General features: G+C 37.5%; 1 protein-coding gene across 6 annotated transcripts in view; it reads right to left on the reverse strand.

Annotated features, from left to right (window-relative positions):
• Positions 1–26,384, reverse strand: part of LOC131072453 (protein NUCLEOLAR FACTOR 1) — a 250,588-nt gene that overhangs the window by 12,898 nt on the left and 211,306 nt on the right. For all 6 annotated transcript variants that reach the window (XR_009372778.1, XM_058008619.2, XM_058008617.2 and 3 more), the window contains one exon: positions 6,376–6,405. Coding sequence is in view for 5 of the 6 variants with exons in the window: in XM_058008619.2 (XP_057864602.2) it covers positions 6,376–6,405 (30 nt within the window). In the remaining variant the exon portion in view is untranslated. The remainder of the gene's footprint in view (positions 1–6,375; positions 6,406–26,384) is intronic.

The following is a 26,384-nucleotide window of genomic DNA, read 5'->3' on the forward strand; positions in this document are numbered from 1 at the left end:
AGTCGTGACTCTATGCGGTCCACAAAGGCATAGATATATCGACACTATCACATTGGGTGGGACATGGATACAACAGTCGATACGATAAGTCGCAGTCGATATACGAAGGTGAAGATCAATATAAGTTCTGTCAATATCATTGATTGATATTATTACAAGTGCAATCGATATTCTGCAGATATATATAGTGTGATCAGCATTAAAGTAAATGCTGAAATATATGTATAGATATTACTGTGAATAATTCAAAATCAGAGATTAATCAAAATATCAGTAATACAATTATATTCTGTAAATTGAAACATATATAGAAATATAATATTGGATTAAATCAAAAGTGACAATAAAAATTTAAAATACCATAAATCTGATCAAAACTTTAACAATCAAAGGCAGCATAGGAAAAAGATCAGATCAGATTTATCTAGGCAAGTCTATCCTCTATACATCCTTAAATTCTACAACTCCCTTCTATACATCAAAATGGTGAACGGTGTTAGATTTGAGGATCGACTTGAAGGAGCTTCCAACTTTGTATCTTGGAAGTTTAGGATCATGCTTGCCTTAAGAGAAAACGAATTAGATGAATTCATAAAGAAAGCTATACCAGAATCAGAAGAAGAAGATAAAAAGATTCAATGGATGAGAAAGAACAATAAAGCCATGAAGATGATAGTTGACTTAGTGAAAGATCATATCATGCCAATTATCTCCAAGATGGAGACTGCCTATGACATGTTCAAATCATTAGAGAACATGTATGAGATAAACAACACAAGCTGAGCTCTTGCCCTAAAGCAACAACTCCATCATGTAAAAATGACCAAGGGTGAATCTATCACCTCATACTTCATGAGGATAACAGAACTAAGAGACCAACTCTCCACCATTGGTCACACAATTGAAAGTAAAGAGTTAACCATGTTAGCCCTCAATGGTCTCCCTTCTTCTTGGGAATCATTCATTCAAGGGATAAGTGCATGATCTAAACTTCCTAAGTTTGATCGTCTAAAAACTGATTGGATTCAAGAAGAGTCTAGATTGGCGATAAGAGGCATTGTCCAAAGCTCCATAAATGAAGATATTCATGTTCTTGCCTCACACTCCTCAAAGATGAAAGGTAAGAAAGGATATTTCAAAAGGAAGAAAGATGAGGAATCCAATGGTGCTCTTACATTCAAAAGAAGGAAGGATATTTCAGAAATCCAATGTTTTAGATGTGACAAATATGGGCACTATGAAATGCAATGTCCAACCAGGACTATGCCTCAAGCTTCCATTATAGATGTTGGTGAGACTCTTCCACAAAAGGATTCAGATGGATTCATATTCTAAGTTGGAAGAGGTTATAGAGTTTTGAAGTTCTATTTGTGATGAAGAGATTGAAATTCAGGAGGAATATACATGGGAATTTAGTGGAGATTCTGAGATTTCGCATTTTCATCTTTTTATAAAACAAATATTTATCTGCAAAAGTGCAACAGTTTACTTGTGAAAGCCATGGAGGCATTTGTGCAAATGATGATAGCATCTAGGGTTACAAAGCAAGTTGAGACAAGAAGGCTTTCCCAGTGGAGGGAGCATACTGCAAGGAGATTTTGTTCTAAATCTCAGGATGGTCATATTCCTGCCTAGGGCTCAATCTTATGACAATAGATCCATGGTGGTTGTGGATCTAGCACTTCCAACAGTATGAAGATCATACCAGATGATGAGAGTCTCCTGAAGCAAGATATCTTCCATGATTAGGACCATGTGAGCAGGGGATGCTTCCGTGACAGAGGGAGTAGCTAAGAGAATATGCTTTGATTGATATTTGAGGATCTTGATCATATTGATTCAGAGGGAGTGGACTATGTCAAGTTAATTTCTCTAGTGAGCAATTAGAAGACTATGCTTCATGAGATGGAGTCTCATATATATAGGTTGGAGAGCCTTTACACTAACTCCTAAGTCATGAAGTTCCTCGATAGATGGAGACTTGGTGAGCTTGGAATACACCAAGAGTGATGCAGACTCCAACCTTGTATTTCATGAAAGGTCAAGGCATGCGGAGATCAACCAGAAAGGTATGTTATTCAATTGAGATATATTAGTATAAATGAACAAACTACAAATACCCTGACCAAGCCTCTCTCAAGAATAAAGTTTGCATACTTTTGAGGTAAGCTTGGTATGGTAGAAAATGTAGCTCTAGTGTAATGTCCCTACTAGTTAGAGATCATTGTCCTGCGAAACAGATTGTTAGAACATAACAAAAATATATACATAACTAATCTAATTTGCAATTAAAGTTCAATTACTTAATTAACACTAATTTCAATTCTTAAAAAGGATACGAGTGCAGCACGGGGACATGTCCTTAGGCGGTCGTGGAGCTCGCCTTCTTGGAACCCATCTTGGTTCCAAGCCATATCAAGAAATTGAAGCTTAATTTGATTCCTGTCTTGGACGTAATTTCTTACACCCAAGCCATCTAGGAATTCGAAGGTTAATCGATTCCTGTCTTGGATGTAATTTCTTACACCCAAGCCATCCAGGAAATCGAAGGTTAATTCAATTCCTATACCCAAGCCATCCAAGGAAAGCCATATGTCAATTCCTTGCCTTGGATGATGCATCTCATCATCCAAGTCTACCAGAGGGGACTAGCCAGATCCGTCTCTTCTTGGATGAACTTTGTCAACCAAGCCATACATATATGTATATAGATATTCAGTACATATTGCCTACCAGGGATTATCATAATCCCTCCATTAGGCTAAGGGAGTTTCCTCCCTATAGCCTCCATCATAGAATCATATTTATATTACATTTTACAATTTATTACTATTTTCCGTTTCATAATTTACATTTACATGTTCCTAACTTAACATGTATTCCATAACGTATATTCAGGAAACATCCATTATCATATATTCACATTTATTTATTAACGTATATTCCTAACTATTCATTAATATGTATTTATTAACATATATTTTCACATATTCCTTAACATATGTTTACACATATTCCTTAACATCTAAAAACCGTTCATTAATGTATATATTAAAATATTCATTAACGTATATATTAAATATGCATCAATTACATTCATTAACATATATATTAAATATGCATTAATTTCATTCATTACATATGTATTAAAATATTCATTCATTAATGTATATATTAAAATATTAATTACTTATATTCATTAACATATACAGTAAATAAGCATTAACATATATATAAAAAACATCAATTCATTACTTACCTGTTTTGTTCGCAGCAGTAGTTTCCGATCTGCAGTTGCCTCTGCTATTCGCAGTCTCCCCTTCTACCTTCCCCTCCTTTCCTCTGATATGAGTTCGAATATCTTCTTATATGTTGCAATGGGAATGACAAGTCATGTCCATTCACCATTGCCTCCCTTCCTCATACCAATTGCACCTCTTCAAGATGATTATGCTTATCGATTAGACTTCCTAATCAGTGTCCAATAAGTGATCTAGCTGTTTGAAATTAAATGTCACTTTATATCCCATAATTAATCTTCTTAATAATCGATGCTTGCTAAACAGTTCCATGTCATCCCACACTTGCTGATCATTGATTATATCACTGATAATATTTACGTATCTGTTAATTGTTGTTCCTTACCCACATATGATTAGTCTTTTTATTAATTGATACCGCCATGATTCATTTCGTAGATTATACTCCCCTTAGCTTAATCGTATATTTGTTATTGCTGCCTCCCAGTCGTTGTTGTCGATGTTCCATGCTCCCATGATGACTTTCATGGTTGTCCATTATAGGTTTACCTCCAATCGATATCTTTCACCTAATCAATTTCTCATGTTATTCACCGCTATGCTGATGACATCTAGATATGATGCTTGTTGTAGATTTGTTGAGTGTATGCAGATTCCACGTTGGTTACCTTTGCTGAGGCCTTTGTCCTTCAACTGATAAATCACTAATTTCATGAAGTGATAGCGCGTTATCCATATATTGGCTTTATGGCCCATAGTTAATATAACCAATCATTGTACTCTTGTTTCTATTAATAATAGTTTAAATCAAAGATTTAAACTAATTCAATTATTCTTCACATCACTTTTGATTCATGCCTTAGCCAAGTATGATCATATTCGTACTTTGAAATATCGTTACCATTGACGATCCCATCTTAGTTTGGGGATGGGGCATTACACAATTTTCACAAGATAAATCGCTCCTTTAGTTTAGTGCCATTAACTCTAATTAATCCTTAATGTTATTGTGGACGCGTATTAATTTGGATGTCAATCCAATGTTCATTAATCGCTTTTGATTATCTTGGACGCTGTCTATGTTCAGATTCCTTCCATTTTAGTTGTCTTAATAAATATTATATTTATTGTTATTTATTTATTTATATTATTATAGTTTTATTATTTATATTTATTTGAATATTTCAGGAATATTATTAGTAATAAATATTAATAGATATTAATTAAATAATACATTTAATAAATAAATAAATTTCAAATAGAAATTCGTTGTTATTATTATATTAATTAATAATAATAATTACTTCATTTAGGATATATATAACGATCAAGGAGGGGACATGACACCTAGCTGAGATTGAGTCTCAGCAACATTGATTTGTTTTCAATAGTACTAATGTATTCTCTGAGATGTTTAATGTATAATCTGATATGGTTCATGATTATCGTCATGTGTGTGACTCCGTGACTTCATTGGTTCAGTGCTTGATGGGCCCCTGTGAACATTATTGGGAGGTGACGATCTCTCAGTGATGAACACTTGTATATGTGATCTTTATTGTAAGATGACGATCTTACAATATTGATTTTACCATCATGATGGATATCATGAGACATGATATCTGTGGATATGTCATGATGGTTGATATCTCTTGAAGTAATATCTGCTGATGGTGGATATCATGAGACGTGATATCCGTGGATAAGCCATGATGGACGATATTACATAAAGAGATATGCATGGTGGATATTATGTGACGTAATATCCGTGGACATGCCATGATCTAATATCCTTAAAATGCCATAATGGTGGATATCATGAGACGTGATATCCATGGATAAGCCATAATGGTGGATATTATATAGGGAGATATTCATGGTGGATTTCATGTGACGTGAAATCCATGGACATGCCATGAAGTAATATCTTTAGATATACCATAATGGTGGATATTATGAGACTTGATATCCATGGACAAGCCATAATGGTGGATATTACATTAAGAGACTTATGGTGGATATCATGTGAAGTGATATCTGTGGACATGCCATAATGCTTGATATCACAACAAGGTGATATTGGTTCTCTTCCACATATAGATGTAGCTATTATGTTTTTATCATCACAATGAGGTGGTGTAACTTATTGAAGGATAGATGGATTCCTCCCTAGCTAAGAGGGAGTGTTGAAGTTAGGTAGTGACAGTTGGATGACCCTAACCATTCAAATGTCTAACTGGCCTTACGGCCTTAGACATTTGCATGATTAATCTTTCTCTTCTATCCTTGCATTCTGATCATAGACCAATATGCTGTATGATGATCGATTTAATCATCTATATAGCTATCAAATCATACATGCTATCGATCCTATGTATAATTAGTAATAGCTTTATATTACTAATTATACACAGCACCGATTGCATTTATATATACCAATTCGTATGTGCTCTATTAATATTGTTATCATTACATGTTATCGTTTAACTAATTATACCGATTGCAAATTGTGGTTAAACGTCACTTATTATATGATCGCTATTGATTGACATGGCTCCACATAGGAGTCAACTCTATGTGGAACCATGTCGGTTCCACATAGAGCCACACTATCACATTGGGTGGGACATGGATACAGTTGATACGATAAGTTGCAGTCGATATACGAAGGTGAAGATCAATATAAGTGCTGTCAATATCATTGATTGATATTATTACAAGTGCAATCGATATTCTGCAGATATATATAGTGTGATCAGCATTAAAGTAAATGCTGAAATATATGTATAGATATTCCTGTGAATAATTCAAAATCAGAGATTAATCAAAATATCAGTAATACAATTATATTCTGTAAATTGAAACATTTAGAAATATAATATTGGATTAAATCTAAAGTGACAATAAAAATTTAAAATACCATAAATCTGATCAAAACTTTAACAGTAGGCAATCAAAATAAATGGAACCATGCTATATAGAAAATAAAGGATTAGAAAGTTACAAGCATTACGCTTTTTGAGGATTTAAAATTCTGTTTTAAAATTACAATAAATTTAGATTAAAAAAATGATGTAATGGAAATTTTGGGATAAGAAGCATAAGATAATTATACCTGCAGTGAATCCTTTATTTTTGGGAATATCTGCACCAAGATCAGAAGGCATTATTACTAGAAGTCTCTTATCTCGATTTTTCCCTCATTTTAATGCAAAAAATATATTAGATCAATTTTTACAAATAGAATACAAGAATAGACCATGACCACTGTACAACAACATCTGCACCAAGAGTTATATTGTTCCATGACAATCAAGATTGCTAGAATAAAAAACAAGAACAAAGGAAATACTACCATTTAGTTATCATCTTTTTTATAAGTAGGTCAGCTAGTTTATTAGTTATTCTACTCAAAGCTGAATTTTTTGATAGCATTTCATATCTGCTTTTCTCACCACTCAAGAAATCTTGAGTTTGTCATCTAAAATATTCATCTTTTACTTCATTCACTCCTTGCTAGTCTGTTGCTAATTTAATTAAATTTAATTAATTATAAATAGTTGCCACTTCATAACCTATCACCAAAACATGAAAAATTCTACCAACTGTACCCCTTAGTCAACATGTATATCCCTGATTACCCTATTCATTCATTCAGCTTTCTATTATTCTATTTTTATTCTTTAAAAAAAGAAAGATCAAATGCATGTTTTACTTCTACCTACCCTCTAACTCAATATGTGTCCACCAGTGTAATCAATGTACAATGTCTATGATTATGTTGATAACATTGGTTATCCGACTATGTATTAAGCGTTTGTTGACTTCAAGTAGTTATAAACTATGTCACTGCATTCGCCAAATTAAGGCCATGGAATTCAAAATTTGGTGGATCTCAAAACTTTACCAAAAGTTCAATAAAATTCGTCGAATAGTAGTAGCTGTAACCCATGGTGTGTTTCTATTAAAATATATTTGAAAAAAAAAGTTTTCCAAGGCTTCATTCCGCACAAGAGTTATTTTTTTTATTTTTATCCAACGTCTATTTGCAGGGCTCCACGAAGTGTTTGTCGTTTCGTTTGCAAGGCTTTGACACCGACGGTTCTTTCAGCCCCTTTGATAACCCTCCTCACCTCGATGTATTGTTTTTAATATGTTGTTAATATCATTTATTTTATTATTTTTTTATACTTTTGTATATTATTCATTTAAACCATGTTTCCATATATTGTTAATATTATTATAGATGTAATATATTAATTTTATTTAAATTTAATATAGTTATTATTTTATTAATATAAATATATATAAATAATTTGCATATTTATAATTAAGAATATATATTATATTAATATTTTTTAATATATAATATATAATATTTATTATTTTATGTTTTTATATATTTTCAATATTATTTCTTTACATAATGTTTCTAATATCTATACATTTTTAATATCATTTTATTTATAATATATTATTTTTATTTTTATGTATATTAATATTTTTTATTTTATTAGTCAAAATATATGGATAAATTTAAAAATATAAATATGCATATAATATTATAAAATTAAATATTTATATTATATTATTTTAATTTACTAATGCTAAGACTATTTGATAATTTTGTGAATATACTAATATTTTTTAAAAGTCAAATTTAATGGTAATTTTTTTTTGAGTTTTCCCTCACCAAATTTCATCCAAATTTTTTTGTTGCCAAATTCGAACTTGAACTTGAACTCGAAGCTTGTGACATAGGTTATAAGCATCAATTGGTTGACAGTTGTGTTCCTATTGGCAACCGTCATATCTTTTAAGTAGATTGTGTATCATTAAGGAAGGGAGTATGATCTACTTAGATCACTATAATCCTTGGCCGACCATCTCTGGTCTTCTTCTATAATAATTTCATGTGTGAATAAAGATATACTTTACTATTGTATTTGGTATGCATTGTCATTTCTTATTAATTCATATATTCATTTTATCAAATAGAGCAATAAACAATCACTACACACAATTTTGCCTTCTTTTCTTAAATGTCCATTTTACAACACCTTAGATGGTAAACATGATTTATATTTTTTGTTATTTTCATCCTCACAATTTAAAAAGAAAAAGTTGTCCTATACAATAGCTATTTTTAGTGGTAATATATAGAGGTTAGTAGATACCACAAAATAGCTTATTTTACTAGTCCTCCTCATCAAGCTTGCCAATCTCTATAGTTATCCCTTCTAACCCACTCTCACTTAACTACTCTTGATTCTCTGATGGATCGACCATGGGCAACTCTTGGGTTGTCGATGGTGGTTGTGGTGCAGTCTCCTATGGTTGCAAAGGTGCTTATGTAGGACCAGCCTAGGTGCTATCAACAACCATGACCGAATTCTCTTGTTGGTCAAGTCCATTAGCCATGAGTTTTGGAGATGAAGGGAAAGGTGGAGCCAACACTAGAATCTCAAGTTGGTCCAACCACTGGTCAATTTCATTTGCTTCCTCCACCACAAAAGTGTCTCCAGGCAACATAGTGTCAAGAAAAATGCCCTCAATGATTGGTGGTGATGGTAGTGTGGTTGATGGTGCTAGATGTGTGACTGGTAGTAGTGTGACTAGTGTTTCCAACGACAAGGTAACTAAAGACAGCAACGAGATAGCCTTCAAAATCTCAATCTCGCATAAGGTTTGGGCATCACCAAACAATGACACCTCATTTGTTGGCATAGTGGCTAATGTAGACAACGACAATTCTATAGGCTCATAGTCTTCAATAATGTCTCCCCCATTATCGAACAAATCCCTCTGTTTTTATTTCTTCCTCATTGGTTGTGATGTTTCCTCTCTAACATGTGCTTGTTGGAATCAAGGAACACTGAGAGGGGGAGGGGGGTGAGTTAGTGTTTTGCAATTTTTAACTTTATTAACTTATTCTTTCAACCACTTAATGCAAATGAACAAAAGAAAGATTCAGAAACACAAAGCAATCGGCAACAACACCAAGATTTTATACGTGGAAAACCCAGTCAAGCGAAAAACCATGGTGGGGATGAGACCCACAAAATGAGTGCACTCAAATATAATGTTTAAAATGGAATGCACATGCATTCAGGCACACTGCCTAGAGCTTACAGTTCAAAATGAGAAGAGCTACAACCCTGAGAAGGCTCACTGTTTTACAATATCTTTTACAAAAGATAATTGGAATGTCTGAACTGAAAAACAACATCTACAAATGCCAAGGTACAGTTCCGTTTAAGCACAAAACACTTAATCTAACACTGCTCTGTTCCATTGTTCTGCAATATTCCGAAGCACAAATCCTTCACTTGCGCATGTGAAACTGCGCACGATCGATCACAAACACTTTCCACACACCCACTGATATCCAAAATAATAATATCCATCAGTCTTATATGTTCACAACATGAAATTAGGTCTTCTACATGTCGGCTTCAAGAACACTATACAAATAATGAAACAACATAAATAGTCGACTCAACTTGAACTCCAATGCATATGCAAACCAAAAAGCATTGTCCACACACTTCCCAAATGTTGGCTAAACATCCTCGATCACAAAAACAATTACCAAAATTACTCCATCAATTCCGCACAATGATCAACTATCCAAGTTTGCCATACCACACTGTTCAACCCAAAAACCTGTACACCGGATCTTCTAACTCACACGACAATCATTACCGGAGGCTAAGATTTTGGAATAAGGTACTCCAAACATCTAACTATCTTCCTCTAGCTCCGCAACACAAAATATTCAATAGAAATGAAATGCCAACCAAAATACTACACTTTGCTGGATGCTCAGAACTATCTAGCCGGACTTAACCAAATCTTCATTCTGACTTCCGGTAGGATCAGATCACACACTGTGGATGGACCATCAATGACAACACCGGATGACCTGTGTATTGTCTCTTGCCACCAATCTCCCCCTTTGGCATTGATGGCAACACATAGTGAAAAATAACTATGTCAGAATCAATACCAACATATATACACTACAAAACTTCAAAAATTCAACAACTCTAGAACTCCCTCTGAGATGAATGCAACATTTTTCACTACCCTAGACTCCCGTTTTGACATCAATGGAAAAGGTAGGGATCCACACGCCAAAAATTTACAAAATTCTATATACAGTGGCATATGTACACACCAAAGTTCCCAGACTCGGACTCGGCTCGGACTCGGCAAGGCCGACTCAACTCGTGACTCGGCTATGACTCGGCAACGACTCGGCAATGACTCGGCAAAATTAAAAAAACCTTGAAATTAAGAGATTTTTAACAATTTAAAACTTGTTTCATGCACCCATTATTGAATAAAGCCCAATTATAATGTGTGCTAGCTTGTTATGCCATGAAAGGCATGCTGGTAGAGTATCTACTTGTTTGGGGCTTCTGTTTAGTATTTTCTTTGGCCAAATTGAAATTTTGGGAGCACCAACATGAGACATCATGAACATCTTCACTTGGAAACTGTAAGGAATGCTTGTGTATGGTAGCATTAAATAGTGTGCTTTTTGAACTTAGGTTTTACCTTGGGACTATAGTTGACCTTGGTCTTTCTTGGACCTCTTAGTTTTTAGGCTATATATATGCTGGATGGAAGGGGGAATTGTGAGGCCAGAAGGGTTTGAAATATGCTCCTCAGAGACATGTCCCTTGCCAAAAATAACCTTGTGCCCCATGGGGGGATTTTTTGGTATGTGGGGATAGGTAGGAAATATCCCCAACTCACCCCCTTTTTTCAAAATTTTAAGAAACATCCCTGTTGTGAGGTACTCACACATCGCCCCATTGCAAATGAAGACCCCCACTTTTTGCTTTCTAGGGTTAGCTCTTTTAGTTTTGTTGTTGGTCGTTTTAGTGTCTTAGCCTTTGCATTGAAGGGATTGAGTTTCTCAAAGGTCATCAAATCAGGTGGATCTCCTCAAGGTGGAGTGAAGGAGGTTAGGTCAGTTGAGTGATTAGGGGTTATTTAGATCATTCCTAGGGTTTTTGTGTACTATCTAGTCACGCTTCAAGTTGCTAAATCAAACCTTGGTTGAATGCATAGTGTCCTCCTAGGTCCCATCCCTTACATCATGGTCAGAGTGAACTCGCCTTAAAAATCTGGAATGTCATCCTGATCCTGAAATGGCCTGAAATTTGACTAAGTCTGGAAATTTGAAGGATCCTCCAAAAACTAGATTTTGCATTATAACTCATGGAGGTCCGAAACCACTCTCAAACATCCTGACAATATATATGGAATATAACTTAAAGTATAAGAAAGAGAAAAGACATAAGGAAATGTCACTTATACTTAAATGTTATATTCCATATATGAATCCTGACGAAGATACTAACTTGTCAAACAAGTCAAAACATTGACCTGTGGTGGCCGAGTTTTGGAGCTTGGACTCGGCGAGTTTTGCCATAACTCGCCTGACTCGCGAGTTAGGCGAGTTATGGTCAAAACTCGCCGAGTCCGAGTCCCGAGTTAGCAAAACTCGCTGAGCTTGGCTCGACTCGCCAACTCGGCGAACTCGCCTGACTCGCGGCGAGTTTGGGAACTCTGGTACACACAGACCTTACTAACTTACATAAGCTTGAAAATATCTGCAAAAATGTTTTTCAAAGTGCTCAAATGGCTGTCCCAACCCTTCTTGAGACACACTAGAATAGATATGAGGCCACTGAAAAGGTATGCTTGCATCTCTGCCGACTTAAGATCAGAGGGGTCACTAGTAACTACCGCAACTTGAGCTTCCTTCAATGCACTGAGCATTGTGTCCAACTTGGGAGTGATATGACTCCGAAGTTCACCAACTCTGCCAACAATCTTCCCCTTATCATGCCTTAAGCTCTTTATTTTGTCAAGTAAAGATATTACTTGGTCTTCTTGACTGGCCATAGAGACTAACAAGGGATCAAGTGATTGAGATATGCTGGCTAATTGATTCTCAAGCTCCTTGGACTGCTTCTCAATATCCTCTGTGAACTTTGACAATGATCGAAAAGATTTGTAAATATTACCAGCCTTAGATAATGCATCTTGAGTGCTCTTGATACAGGTATCTAACACAATTTTATCATTGGCAATCATTCTATTTAATATCCCAAGTCTCTTGGCATTGAATTCATTGCGGACCTTGGCCTCAACTGACTTCTCTAATGACTCAAAATGAGTACTTAATGAATTGATAAAACCTTTTAGCTGGCCGGAGGGGGTATCAGATATGTCTTTGACATAAGAGGGCATTATCTTCTCAAGAACACCAGATTACAAGAGTGAGCAACTCACTATCTTCAATGTGTGACTTCAACAGGTCTTCACTTGCCTTGGCTTGTGCAAATGAAGCTAATTGCAGCTTCTGGATAGGCGATAGAGAGGCAAGGTTGATGGGACCTTGTACAAATTCCGGATCATCAAGAATCTGCTTATCTTTCACTGCCCCTACAACATCTCTTGCTTTCGAAGCAGGTTCTTCCTTAACCTCAATCTTCTTCTCTTCTGCTACCTTTTCTGCATCATCCTTAATAGGGACTGCGTCCTTCTCAATTGTCTCAACAATGTCAACCAGAGGATTCTGAGATTCCTCAATTGCATCCACATGCACCGACTCATCATCTATCTTCTGCTCTCCATCTTCCGAAATGGAAGGGACATCTACTTCAGCCTATGCATCATGGGATTGCATCATTGGAGCTTCCGGAGCAGATGATTTAGCAACATCACCTTGACCTTTTTCTGGAATAACCTCATATTGGTTTTGGAGCATTACTTTCCTCAAGATTGTCTCAGTGTCTTTCATGACTTCTTCTGATTTGCCAATCATTAACTTGTTGATTTAGGTTTTGCTCCTAAACTCACTCTTAGCTTCTTTAAGAATTCTATCAACTTCTTTGACAACTATAATAGGGCATAGATTTACCGGCACATACTCTCTCAATCTTTCCTCTTCTACTTTTGCACTATCCCTTCTACATTCTAAAATATCATAAAGACTCTTGGGGACTTCTGTCAAACTTCGAATGGGTTGTATCTATAACAGTCTGGTTCTTCACAGATTTTGAAGTGGGCTAGACACCTGTTGAGCATAACCCTGTTATGGCCCTAATGGCATTTGTAGTGATTTTGAAAGGCTTGTTCAACCACATAAACTCATTGTGCATCCTGCTGAGCACATACCGGACCTAGTCGAGTTTAGCGAACAACGAGAATCTGACAAACTGCAGAAAACTCTTTTCCTCCAACACCCTGAATTCGGGTTTCAACTTGAAATTATCATCTATTAGCTGCTTATTGTAAAAAATCAACAAATGAGAGCTTCCCAACTCCTCAATGTTGCAATGAGTGTAAACCCTAATGTCCTCGATATGCAGAACACTGTATGGGACCGTTGAAAATGCACTTTTTGGATCATCTTTGACAGAAATAAATGGGTGTTGCTTGAAATTTGGCCGAGCTCTCTTAGTAATATCTACAACTAGTGGAGTCGCCATAATAGAAGTAGCCATTTGAGAAATTTCAAACTTGAAAACTTTCACCGATAAATACCTCAACTGCCGGATTAGGTTTTCACTTGGGAAATCTCTTTCATGCTTTGATCTTCCTTGAAAATCTTCTTGCAGAGCGCCCTCCTCTTCTTCTCTCGAATGCAAAGTGACAAATGAAAGAGTTAAGTCGCCTTTTTATCATCCACATATCTAACTTTTTGGTGTAATAAATGCACTTTGCCCTAATCCTTCCGGATACCCTACATACACAGTCTCTCAAGAATTCTTCTGCAGATCTTCAAATTTGCTCATACTCTACTGGAACTCCTTCAAAAAGATCTACACTACCGGAATACTACTGACAAGGGAGAAAATGATTTGCATGAAAACTCCCCTTAAGCCAGAGTCCTCAATCTAATTCCCAGAGGAATTTGCAGCACCGGAATCAGGTGCGGACCAGTCTAGCATTTGAATCACTCTTCTTCACCCATGTCTTCTTCATCTGATCTTTGATCTCTTCCACAGTCATTTTTCTTTTTCTCTTATCATCTTTCTACACATTCTTGCTCTTGTCTGCCGGACCCTTCCTATTCACATTCTTGCTTCTGCAGAATCTTGCATTGTGACCGGTTTTGTTGCAATTGTAGCATACCACATTTCCTTGTCTAGGCCTGAAATTCCCTTGATTTCCTCTTGATCTGCATTGGTTAGCAATATGGCCAAATCTACCACATGCATAGCATCTAACATTCCTTCTATTGAAAGAGGTATTTGCCATACTTCTGCATTCACTTGATTTATGACCATACTATATAAAATATAGGGAAAATTTTAAATGTTCATATGAAAAATAGATAAAGCATGTATATATACATTATATTCATATGAAAATATCTAAGTTACTAGTTCGGGTTCGGATTCGGCAAAAAAAAATAATCTTGGGTACGGGTATGGGTTCGTCCGTACATATATATATATATATTTTAATTATATATATATACCCATATATTATATATATGTTCAATATATACAATCCATACAAAAATAAAATATACAATGTGACTTTCCATATATAAATGATAAATCATAAATCCATAATTATTAATTGCCAATGCCAATAAATATTCATATATCGCAAATGTAATCAGTAAACTAATAACTAAAGTCTAATATCATATTCATAATTTGCAAAAAAGATAATATTCAAGTTTCAAGTCTTTTTTAAAAAGTCATAAAGGGGCAAATTAGAGTTTTATTATAAAAAAACTATTTTAAAAAGTCTTTTTTTTATTGCTTTTTATTGTTTTTTTGACCCGTGGCCCTGTTTTTTGGAAACCACGGGCCTGGGTTCACGAGGGTCCTCCTGGGTTCGACCTGGGTCCTTCCCAAGTGGTCCGGTTCCCTATGGGTCCTGCAAAACTATTTTAAAAAGTCTTTTTTTTATTGCTTTTTATTGTTTTTTTGATCTGTGGCCCTGTTTTTTGGGAACCACGGGCCTGGGTTCACGAGGGTCCTCCTGGGTCCTTCCCAGGTGGTCGGGGTCGCAGGACCCACAGGGAACCCGACCACCTGGGAAGGACCCGGGAGGAACCCAAGGCGAACCCGGGGAGAACCAGGACCGGGCAAGAACCTGAACCTAGGCCAAAAGGGGAAGAACCGGTAACTTAGGAAAATATGGATAAAGCAGGTATATGTACATTATATAGCCCTAACATACAAAATTTGTGTTCAAAATTCATTGTCAATACTCAATATGCATTCATAGTTCAGAATTCATTGTAAATACTCAATATGCATCCATAGTTCAGAATTCATTGTCAATACTCAAGATGCATTCATAATTGAAAATACATTGTCAATATGCCAACACCTGTTTCATGTAGTTCATTGTTTCTTTCTGTTTGGAGGATATTTTGATAGTCTTCTATTTCTATTATGACCTAAAACAACTTCTTTATGCACTACAAAGTTTTGGGTGTTTGTGAAATTCTATAACAAGTTGTTATTCACATTTCTGAGTGCATTTAGCTATGATTCAGACCTGTTTACCTTTCATAATTGTTAAAAGTCCAATATTGCAGACCTACAACCACTTTTTTACGCACTACCGAGTTCTAAGTGTTTATGAAATTTATTACCAGGCTGCTGCTCATTATTTCTAAGTGCTTTTGGAAGTGATTCAGACATGTTTACCCATCATATTAGTGAAAATCCAGTTTTACAGACCTATATTATATTAAATTTTTTTTTTTTGAGCATTTGAGTCTTTTTTTTAAAATGTGCTGGGAAAGGGGGGACGGTTAGGGGACGAGGGGGCATCCCCTTTGAGAATCACTGCCATCCCCAAGTTTCCGGGACGTTTCCCACAAATTTTGCAATTTTAGGGACGACGGGGGGACGTCCCCTAGTCATCCCCAAGTCCTCGAAACGTCCCTGATATGGGGATGGGGGGGGGGGGGATTTTAGCCCTGGGACGCATCCTCGGGTTACGTAGATTTTTTCTCTTTCCCTAATTTTATTTCCATCTTCTCTTTTCTTTTTTGGCTTTCTTTACTTTTTACCTTTATCTCCTTGTCATGTTACCACATACACTAGTTATAGGGTCTTTTATAGCATTCGTTTCACAACAGGTCCCCATATACTTTGAATCAAAGATTTAATCAATTGAAGGAAGTGATTTCATACCTCTTTCTAAACTTTGATGGTCGTTGAGAAACCTTCCTCCATGTTGTTGGTACCAAGTAGAAATCTCTCCATGTATTGTCGCACTTGAGCTATCAATTGGATTATGTACGGCTCGCCAAAGCTTGATTGTATAGGGTAATGGTGGTGGCAATATTCCGTGTTTCTTTGCGTACTTGACCACAACCTCATTGTATCCTAACCTCTTTGCAACCATAAAGCATTTTGCCATTAATATAGGTCGTAGCTTTGGGGCCTTTCCATCCTCAACAGAATCGGGCCATACTACTCACTTTCTCCTTCAATGATGTCTTCATCCATTTCATGGCTTACATATCTAGTTCTTTTGCTTGAATAGGGAGCACGGATTATCCAAGAGCCATCATAAAATCTTACTTGTGTAACCAGTAGCCCGCACGTACAAGTAATTTAATGAAGAGTTGTTGTAGTTATAGCAATTCCCTCAATCTCTTGATCTATAGGTTGCTCCTCCATTATTACTCTAGGCTAGTTAACAAGTTCCTTACTGTAGCTTGTGCAGTCCACCATATAGATTGCAATTGGGATATTTATTCTCTCCTTATATGGTTTTAGTTTTGAGCCTTTGATATTGTCTCTAAGTAGAGTGTCGTCCAAGTTCTCCAACTTGATGGCTCCATTATCATAGACTTCTTGGATTTTAGGAGGATCGAGCCATCTCACATTGAACTTGCTTGGTTTAATTTTGTTATAGCCGTTAAATTTTAAAACCAACCATCTAGGCTAGAAATTCATCCTTTTGAGATTCTTTTGTATTGTTCCAGTTGCCCCATGCAAGCACCCATCGTTCGTCAAGCTTATTCTATGCAAGGAGTTGTTCTTTGAACTCTTTGTATCGCCAAGTCGATTTTCCATGACAATTCTCAAACTCAAAACCATGTATTCTTGGCCGTAGATCAATTGAAATGTTGTGTCCAATCATCACCTTGCATGTCATTTGGTATGCCCACAATACAGCTAGTACTTTCTCCTCCTAGTCTACTTCAATGCCACATGACTTATGAATGGTCAAGACAAGAACTTTGTTTTGTGACCTTATTCACACATCGCCCCATTGCAAATGGGGACCCTCTCTTTTCCTGCTTTCTAGGGTTTTGTTAGTGTCCTATGACCTTTTGCTGCAGTTTCACCAAGCCTTGTCCAGTTCAGAGCATTTTAGGCCTGATGATTGAAAGTTAATTTTTGCAAGTTATGAGATTCCGAAATGTGAACACCACCAAAGTGCTTAGAGAGGCCAAAGGACAAAGATCGCAATTGATTTGGACGAATTTGGACAACTTTCTATTTTTAGAAAGTTTGCTTTTTTGCTTTTTCCTATTTTTTAGGAAGTTTTGTTTTTGGCATTTTTAGCCCAATCCCCGGTATGGCTATTTTTAGAAAGTTTTCCCCATTTTTTAGGGATGTCTGCTTTTTGCTTTTTCAGGATGCAAACCTAGGGTTTACACTTGCACCACTGACCAGCTTCGACCGGAACTCGAAAACTCCAAGTTTTGATCTAAAAAAGCTAAATCCCTAGATTTTAGGCTTTTTGCTTTTTCGGGATGCAAACCTAGGGTTTACGCTTATACCACTGACCTGCTTCGACCGCGATCCAAAATTTTCAAGTTTTGACCTAAAAGGCTAAATCCCTAGATTTTGGGCTTTTTGCTTTCTCGGGATGCAAACCTAGGGTTTACACTTGCACCACTGAACAGCTTCGACCGGAACTTGAAAATTCCAAGTTTTGATCTAAAAAAGCTAAATCCCTAGATTTTAGGCTTTTTGCTTTTTTGGGATGCAAACCTAGGGTTTACGCTTATACCACTGACCTGCTTCAACCACGATCCAAAATTTTCAAGTTTTGACCCAAAAAGCTAAGTTTCTATATTTTAGGGGGTCATGGCACCTTCAAAGGATAATCAGCTCGAAAAATCATCCCGATCCTCAAATGTCCTGAAATTTGGCTTAAGTCTGGAATGGCATCTTGATCCTGAAATTTGACTAGGTCTGGAAAATTGGAGAATCCTCCAAAAACTAGATTTTGCATTATTAGTCCTAGAGGCCCGAAACCACTCTCAAACATCCTGACAATATATATGATATATAACTTAAAGTATAAGTGGTATTTAAGTCCGCCTTGAAGAGCGAAGTTCTAGAAGTCCGCCCATGTTGGAGATGTCTAAAAGTCCGCCATGTTGGGAGGTAGACCAAAACTCCGCCAAGATGGGAGAGATGCTTGAAGTCCGCCCAAGAGGAGGGATGCCTAAAGTCCGCCCTAGGAGGTGTCTCCAAAGTCCGCTCAAGGTGGGAGTGTTGCCTAAAGTCCACCTTGCATGGAGCAACTCCAAAGTCCGCCATAGGTTGAAGAGGCCATGGTGGCCAACACTCCTAAAGTCCGCCCGAGCATGCCAAGTGATGAGAAGCCGCCACCAAAGTCCGCCCAAGATGGAGGTCATGTAGGAGCCCTCTCCAAAGTCCGCCCAAGGTGGGAGAGATGATATAAGTCCGCCCAAGTTGGGGACACCACCAAAGTCCGCCCAAGATGAGACACCTCCAAAGTCCGCCCAAGATCTTCACAAGGGGAGAGGCCACCAAAGTCCGCCCAAGATGGGAGCCGTCACCAAAGTCCGCCCAAGATGGAGGTCATGTAGGAGCCCTCTCCCAAGTCCGCCAAAGTAAGAGAGCAAGGTAGGAGGTGCCAAGTTTAAAGTCCGCCAAGGGTAAAGAGAGCTTTGAGGAGGGACCTTCAAAGTCCGCCCCATGCCTTAGCCAAAATTTCACCATGTAGGAGCAAAGGCTAAAGTTCGCCCATGCCTTAGCCAAAAATTTCGCCTTGAAGAGAGCCATGAGGAAAGGTCTCCAAAGTCCGCCATACCTTGGAGAAGATGGAGATAAATTTCAAAAGTCCACCTACGCATTGAAAAGTCAAACAAAATCAACAAGATGCCAGTGATGTCACAAAATCCATTGAGATTTCAAAATTAAATCCAAAATAAAGAAAATCTCTAAGGATTATTAAAAATCCTCGAAATAAATCCAAAATAGAAAATTTTCAAAAGGAGAATATTGGAAGATTGATAAGGATTTCGAACTTAAATCCAAAATGGAAAGTTTTTTTTAAAGAGAATATTGGAAGATTAATAAATATTTCGAACTTATAGCCAAATTGGAAACTTTTGGAAGATATTTTTTTCGAATTTGGAAACATGACAACACTTTCCAAAAGAATGAAGTTAAAATTGGAAACATGATTTGGAAGATTTTAAGGGTTTCTGATTGAGGATTTAACTTTTTTTACAAATACTTCGTTGTAAACTTCATTTCTACACCAAGAAGTTCGAAAATATTAAGGAGAGCAGAGTAAAATACTTTCAGTTTGGAGTTCATTTGGAGAAAGTTTTGGATATTGCTGGAAGTTGGATAAACTTTTTTGACAAAAGTTTCATAGATTTTTGAAGAAAGACAACCAGTATAAGGACGAATTATTGAATCTCTCCTGAATTTTTGAGTATTTTTGAAGGTGAAATTAAATTCATGATGCAGATTTATGTATTTTTTGAGTTTTTCCAGAGTTTGAGAAATGATTTTTAGTAAATTTGTTCGAATTTCTAAGGGAGGAAAATCATTTTTTTGGCTAAGTATAAGAAATTTTCGGAGTTATAACACTTGGTGTTAGATTGTGATCACAGTTATCTTGAAGGTTGGAGAATTTACATGTGAAAATCCCATTCTCATGGCCAAGTATGAAAATGAAGTGAAATTTTCCAAACACTTAGCCATTCGCAGCCTCGATTTTCTTTAATCCAAGATAGATTTCTAACTTATTTTCCTTTGGTTTTACAGGTCGCAGGAGGAAATAGAAGCGGGATCATCATAGAGATCGTAGTTGGAGTTCACAAGCAAGGTTCATCCGGGCGTGAAGATAGCCAAAATTTGTTAAGTATGGGAAATGTTGAAGGCATGTCAGGGTATCGAGAAGAAGGACATGATCACAGCGAATGCCTGAACAGCTTGATCCCATCATTTCATATTTGCAAGGGGTTACCAAGAGCTTTTTAACCCTCCTCCCACGCAACATAAATTGGCAGCTAAAGGCAAGATCGTCACAGGAAAGCACAAATGGAGTTTTGAGCCAAATTCAGAATTGAAGACGGGACCACGAGCAAGGTTCGTCCGAGTATAGAGAGGGCCAAAATTTGGCTAAGTATGAGAAAAACTTCACGAGGGGATTTCTTCTCCAAATTCGAGGCACTTGAAAGAATCTCAAGGCATCAAGAAAGAAAAGTTCTCAGACTTGGTGAAAATATGGAAAAGTTAGATAAACTTCCAACTTCTTGAAGAATTTCATCTCCTGAAGGAATTAAAAAAGACAAGCTCCCAAGCAGAATCAAATGGCGACAAGAAGGAATCAAATTTCCATACTTCGATGATTTCTTGACACAAATTGGAGAATTCAAGAAAGACATCCAACACCTTGAGGTGGCGCCTCGTCATTTTCCAACCAACCAGATCGCTCCAAGTCAGCATGTCTAGGTTCGATGAACCTGACTTATCTAGAAGCTTCTAGAAGGGCACACTTCACAATACAACAACCTTCTATTTTCATTGATGGTTCATATTTAGCAAGAAGGACAAGTGTCCCAAATGTAATTGGTCGAAGGTAGTTAGTTTTGGGAAACCCTAATTAGGGTTTATAGCCTTCAATTTGGGCCCTTGATCACTATTTGATCTCGGCCGTTCATTTATTTTTGAGAACTATATAAGGCTACCTCCTCTCATTTGGAGAGGGTGAGGTTTTTGATGTATTGTTGCTTAAGGTCATTTCCAGATAATATATTGCATGTGCGCTGCTTTGTAATCTCTATTATTTGAATGATTTGCATGGTTTCAATTGCCTCAACACTTAGTTAGAATTAATCTAGATTTGCTTTCAATGTTGTTAATTTGAATGAAGGATTTGATAAGTATCAATTGATGGTGTATTTCCACTCATACTTTTGGTAAATGGATGATTTCCATTCTACCGTGCAAAGTTAGTCTGAGCCCATCCCCTGTGCATCCCAACATCTCGATCATAAGCACAACCCATTGAAGATTGCACCGGCCTTGTGTAGTTGTCCCTAGTGTGGCGAAGCAAGGTTTGGTTTCTCGAAAGCATCCAGTTGATACCGTCTCCAGAATTCGTAGGATTAGATTAGCCTTCTTAAACCCTATCTCTTTTTCCCTTTCTTTTGAAAGTCTAAATCCCAGAAAATTCCCCCCCCCAAAAAAAGAGCCTAAATTGCTAAATCCATCTAAGTCCAACAGTTCAAAAGAATACTTGTCAAACGTAAGTCCCCCTTGAAAATTTCAGCATACACTACCCAAGAAGCTATTCCACTAAAGTCGCTTGTTCGCACATATAGACCTTGGAATCAGTAGTGATTTTTCAGGAGAGGATAAAATACCTTCGGGAACCCTATCCTAATGTTTGGTAGATGATAAAACAGACACCAACACTTTGTTCATCAACTTTGCCTAACCAGTTTCTCTTAGATAGTACGGATTTGATAGGTTATGAAAGATGTGGAACTTTGTCATCATTAGACTAGTGACATGGTTCACAAAGTGTCCTCACCAATCACTAGTAATTTGAATGAGGATGTCGTACTTGGTGACAATTTGTTTATAGATGAACCTTGTTGTATTGACCATTGTGTTGTATGAAAGATATGGAACTCCGTCATCATTAGGTTAGTGATGTGGTTCACAAAATGTCCTCCCCAATCACTAGAAATTTGAATGGGGATGTCGCACCTGGTTACAATTTGTTTATAGATGAATCTTGTTGTATTGACCATTATGTTGTCTGGAAGTGCTTTGGCCTCTTCCCATTTAGTCAAGTATTCCATGGCTACAACAATGTATCTGCATCTATATAACTGGTTGACCTTGGGTGGACCAATGACATTGAGTACCCACTTTTCTAGGAGTTCTAGCGGTTGCAATGGGAATAATGGCATGTAGTTTCTTTTCAAAGGTTTTCCAACTCTTTGACATGTATTGCTTCCCACCACCCACTCTAAGGCATTCTTGTGTAATATCATCAACCACAAACCCACCAACAAAACTTTTTGGGTTGTGCCATTTAGTCCCATATGTCCTCCAAAAAGGCCTTCATTTGATTCCTTAAGTACTCCCGGTACCTCTTCTTGCATGACACATCGCCTTAGGACATGTTTAAACTCTATTTTATATAATAATCCATTAATGAGATGGATGGTTTTACTCTTGAGGTTAGCTTCCTTCTCTCTCCTAGTTGCATCTCCTTCAAAAAGGTTGAGGTGGATAAATATTCTCTGACTGTTCTGTTGTGCGTTGCACACGCTCCCTGTCGCCGACAGGGTCCCCTTTCCTCTTTTTTTGTCTTGTCGCCTTCGCCCCATTGTGTTCCGCGTAGGGTGTCTCGCGTCCTTTTGAGCGTGCCCGTAATCAGTCCATGAGATGATGGTGTCGTGAGCGGAAGCCTGTGAATTCGCAAGGTGAGTTGAGCCTTCGGGCATTGAAATTCCAAGAGATCGTTCAGATTTGTAAAATCGCCTGGGATAGGCGTAGGATGATAGAAATTGGCAGAATCCCCCAAGTAAAGATAAAGTGTCTGAAGGTCGCATGAGGACTCAAAGTGTCGATTTTCGTCAAGGATATAGGAGAGATAAAAGGATGCAAAAGGTTTAAAGTTTCAAAAAACTCCTCCAAATCCTGAAATTCGCACTAAGGAGGAAATTACATGAGTTTCTGAAAAGTTTGCAAAATGGGTGAAAATCCCGAAATTCGCTAGTCTTGGGCAAAATACAAGTGAAATCTTGCAATAAGCTCTTCAAGCGCTGAAGTTTGCAAATGACCCCGAAACCCCGAAATTCACACGATAGGGGAATAATGCGAAAAGTTTAAAGTTTGAAAAGTGCATGGAAAACCCGAAATTCGCATTATTGGGGTAAGTTGAAAGTTTTTTAAGTTTGCAAACTCCTTCAAAAGCCCGAAAATCGCATAAAGGGGGAAGTGCCGAAGTTTTCAAATGCCTCAAAGCCCCGAAGTTCACATTTCGAGAGAAAAGTACGAAAAGTATAAACTAACAAAGCAGCCCCAATTGCCGAAAATCACGATTTGGGGGATGAATTAGAGAAATTGAAAGCTTGCAAACTCCTTATAAATCGCGAGATTGCGCTATAGGGTAAACGTGATAGAAAGTTTAAAGTTTTAGAAAACTCGCCAAAGCAACCCAAAACAACGAAGTTGGCATTCCAAGGAAAATTGTGATTTTCATATAACTTACAAAGACTCCCAAAATCCCGAAAATCGTGATTTAGAGGGTACACGTGAAAGATCAGTTAAAGTAAAGGCTTGCAAAAGCACACAAAGTACCGAAAATCGCAGTATAGGGTATAATCGCGATTTTTAACATGTTTGCAAATGGCATTCACAATGCAAAAGTTTGAAAAGACTTTCCAAAATCCGAAATTTGCATTCCATCTCAAAATCGTGCAGTAAATGGTTTTTGCCGAGCTCCCCTCTCCATCTGTGAAAATCACCAAGGAAGAACCATGTAGAAGGTTTAGAAGATTCTCCGAAAACACCCACCCCTGACGTTGCTAAAATCGCGATTTTTGAACGTTGCAAACCCTTTTCGAAATCACTATTAGGTCAAAAACGCCCAAGGTAAAATCGCTATGTCCAAGTTTCTAAACTGCATTGTCTTTCCAAACCTTAGGCGCGAAAATTGGGAATAGGGAGTTAACAGTTGAAATTCGAAATTGCAGAACTCTCCCATTCCAAATTTACAAATTGTGAGTTTGTCTTTTCAAGCGTAGGGCATAAGAGAGACATTTTTCAAAATCCAAAGGAAATCATTCTTGCAAGACAGGTTGTGCGGATTCACGCCATTCATTTCGCCAGGCAAGTCTGCCTCACCTCTCTTGAAATCATTTGAAATATATGCAGAATCATATAGATGTGTGTGCAAAATGAATTAAAATGATTAAGTCTTAAAACCGTATCTTTTCCCATTTATAAGATGTCAGGCAAAGCAATTGAAATCGGAGTTTGTTCCTAGGAATTAACCAGAAACGCATTTTCAAACTTAGGAAAATCTTAACTTCGTCCATTCTGAAAATTGATCCTAAAATGCCTAAGTGTAAATTTAGCAATTGAAATCATCTAAACCTCAATCGAATAAGTAAATTCGTAGTCGAAAAGCTTCATAAATATTCATGTCTAAATCAATCAAGCTTTTTAGCTAAAGTATCATGCTATTCTTTAAAATTCGGTTTTCAAATTAATCCTTGTATGCTGGTGTATCCTTTTATCTAACCCGCTTTGCTTCCTTTATATCGTCTCGTAATCCGCGTCCGACTGTGCAAGCTAAATGCCTAAATCGGTGGTAGAATCATCAAAGACACTTGGTGCAGCCAAGACGTCACGAGCATCCAAGACAAATATTCCTCGCAAAGTCGAAAAGATGAAATATCAATATCAGAGAGGAGGACTGAGGGAATCAAAAGTTTAGAGTGTATGGGAAAATGTAGGTGATACTGACCTGGGGCACATTGATATTCAAGATTTCAGAGACCAAGTTTTCTCCCCTAATGCCTATGGCAAGCCTAGGCGGATGATGGTAAGTGGCATCGCCCAAGCAGCAGGATTTCCCCCGTCAGTGCAAAACTATGAGCTAGTAGTAGAGGCTGCCTAACATTACCAACCAAACTCCAGATTGGTGCTCCTCGAGAATACGGTCCTCGCTGACTTCACTCCTGAGGCCATTGGCGACGCATTTAATATTCCCCTCCCAAACAATCCCATAGCAACAACTATAGATGAAGCGCAAGTGGCATATGATATGAACCCCGCCAAATGCAGAACACTGATAAATGAGGAGTGGTACAAGGAGAGAAGACCTCCAAGCATCAGGATTGGGAAAAAGACCCCCAGGAGTGACTTTCACAATGAGCATGGAGACATGGTCACATTGCTCAACAGGATTATGGGACTCCCCCAATCCAACTATGTTGAAGAGTGGATGTTCTACTTCACAGAACAGGTCTTCGCTGGGAAATCCAAGTTCGACTGTTCATACCCAATTGATTGAACTTGAGGCGAAAAAGTACTTCAGTATGACATCCTATCTAGTCTACATGTTCACTAGGAACCAGCCACTGCCAGGTTTAATCATGAAGGGTGAAATTGGGAATGGGCCCAATCAGGTGAAGGTATATGACTGTTATCCACAGCTACACTATCAGGACATAGCTCAAAGGAAAAAGAATAGCCCTGCCTATGCAGTTGGTTAGTATGAGCGCATCAATGACGCCTTCACAATGCGCTTGGTTAGGTTGATGCAAGGAGGACTACACATAAGGCTCTCAGAGAAAGCTACCATTCTAGTACAGAGGTATGGCGCCTGGTTCATCCAGTTCCCAAGGTTCTGCTATTTTGGATTTGATGGCGCTCCTTTCCGACTTCTGCGATACCCAACCAACAAAATAGTTCTTCTGGAAGTTGCAAGGTAGTCATGTCCGGTGAACAATTTACTCAAAGACAAGAAGCAATCCGGATTTGCCTTCCCCATGATCATAGGTAACTGTTGTGACGTATTCACACATCGCCCCATTGCAAATGGGGACCCCTACTTTTTGCCTTCTAGGGTTTGTTTTCTAGGCCTTTTAGGGTTTTGTCTGTTAGCCTTTGTAGGATGAGTGCTGTCGATGGGATTATTGAATAGCAGGTTTTGCTTAAGTCAGGGTGAATCCACCATGCTCCAGAATTAGGGTTTCTTTGAGAGTCTCCCTTGATGCTTAGTTTCTGCTCTTGTCAGGAGGTCATTGAATCTTGATGAGGGAATTTTGTCGTTTGAGGGTCTGAGTTGGGCAAGTTTGGCTAGGAC

This window comes from Cryptomeria japonica, chromosome 5 (assembly GCF_030272615.1).
Source record: "Cryptomeria japonica chromosome 5, Sugi_1.0, whole genome shotgun sequence".
Lineage (NCBI taxonomy): Eukaryota > Viridiplantae > Streptophyta > Pinopsida > Cupressales > Cupressaceae > Cryptomeria > Cryptomeria japonica.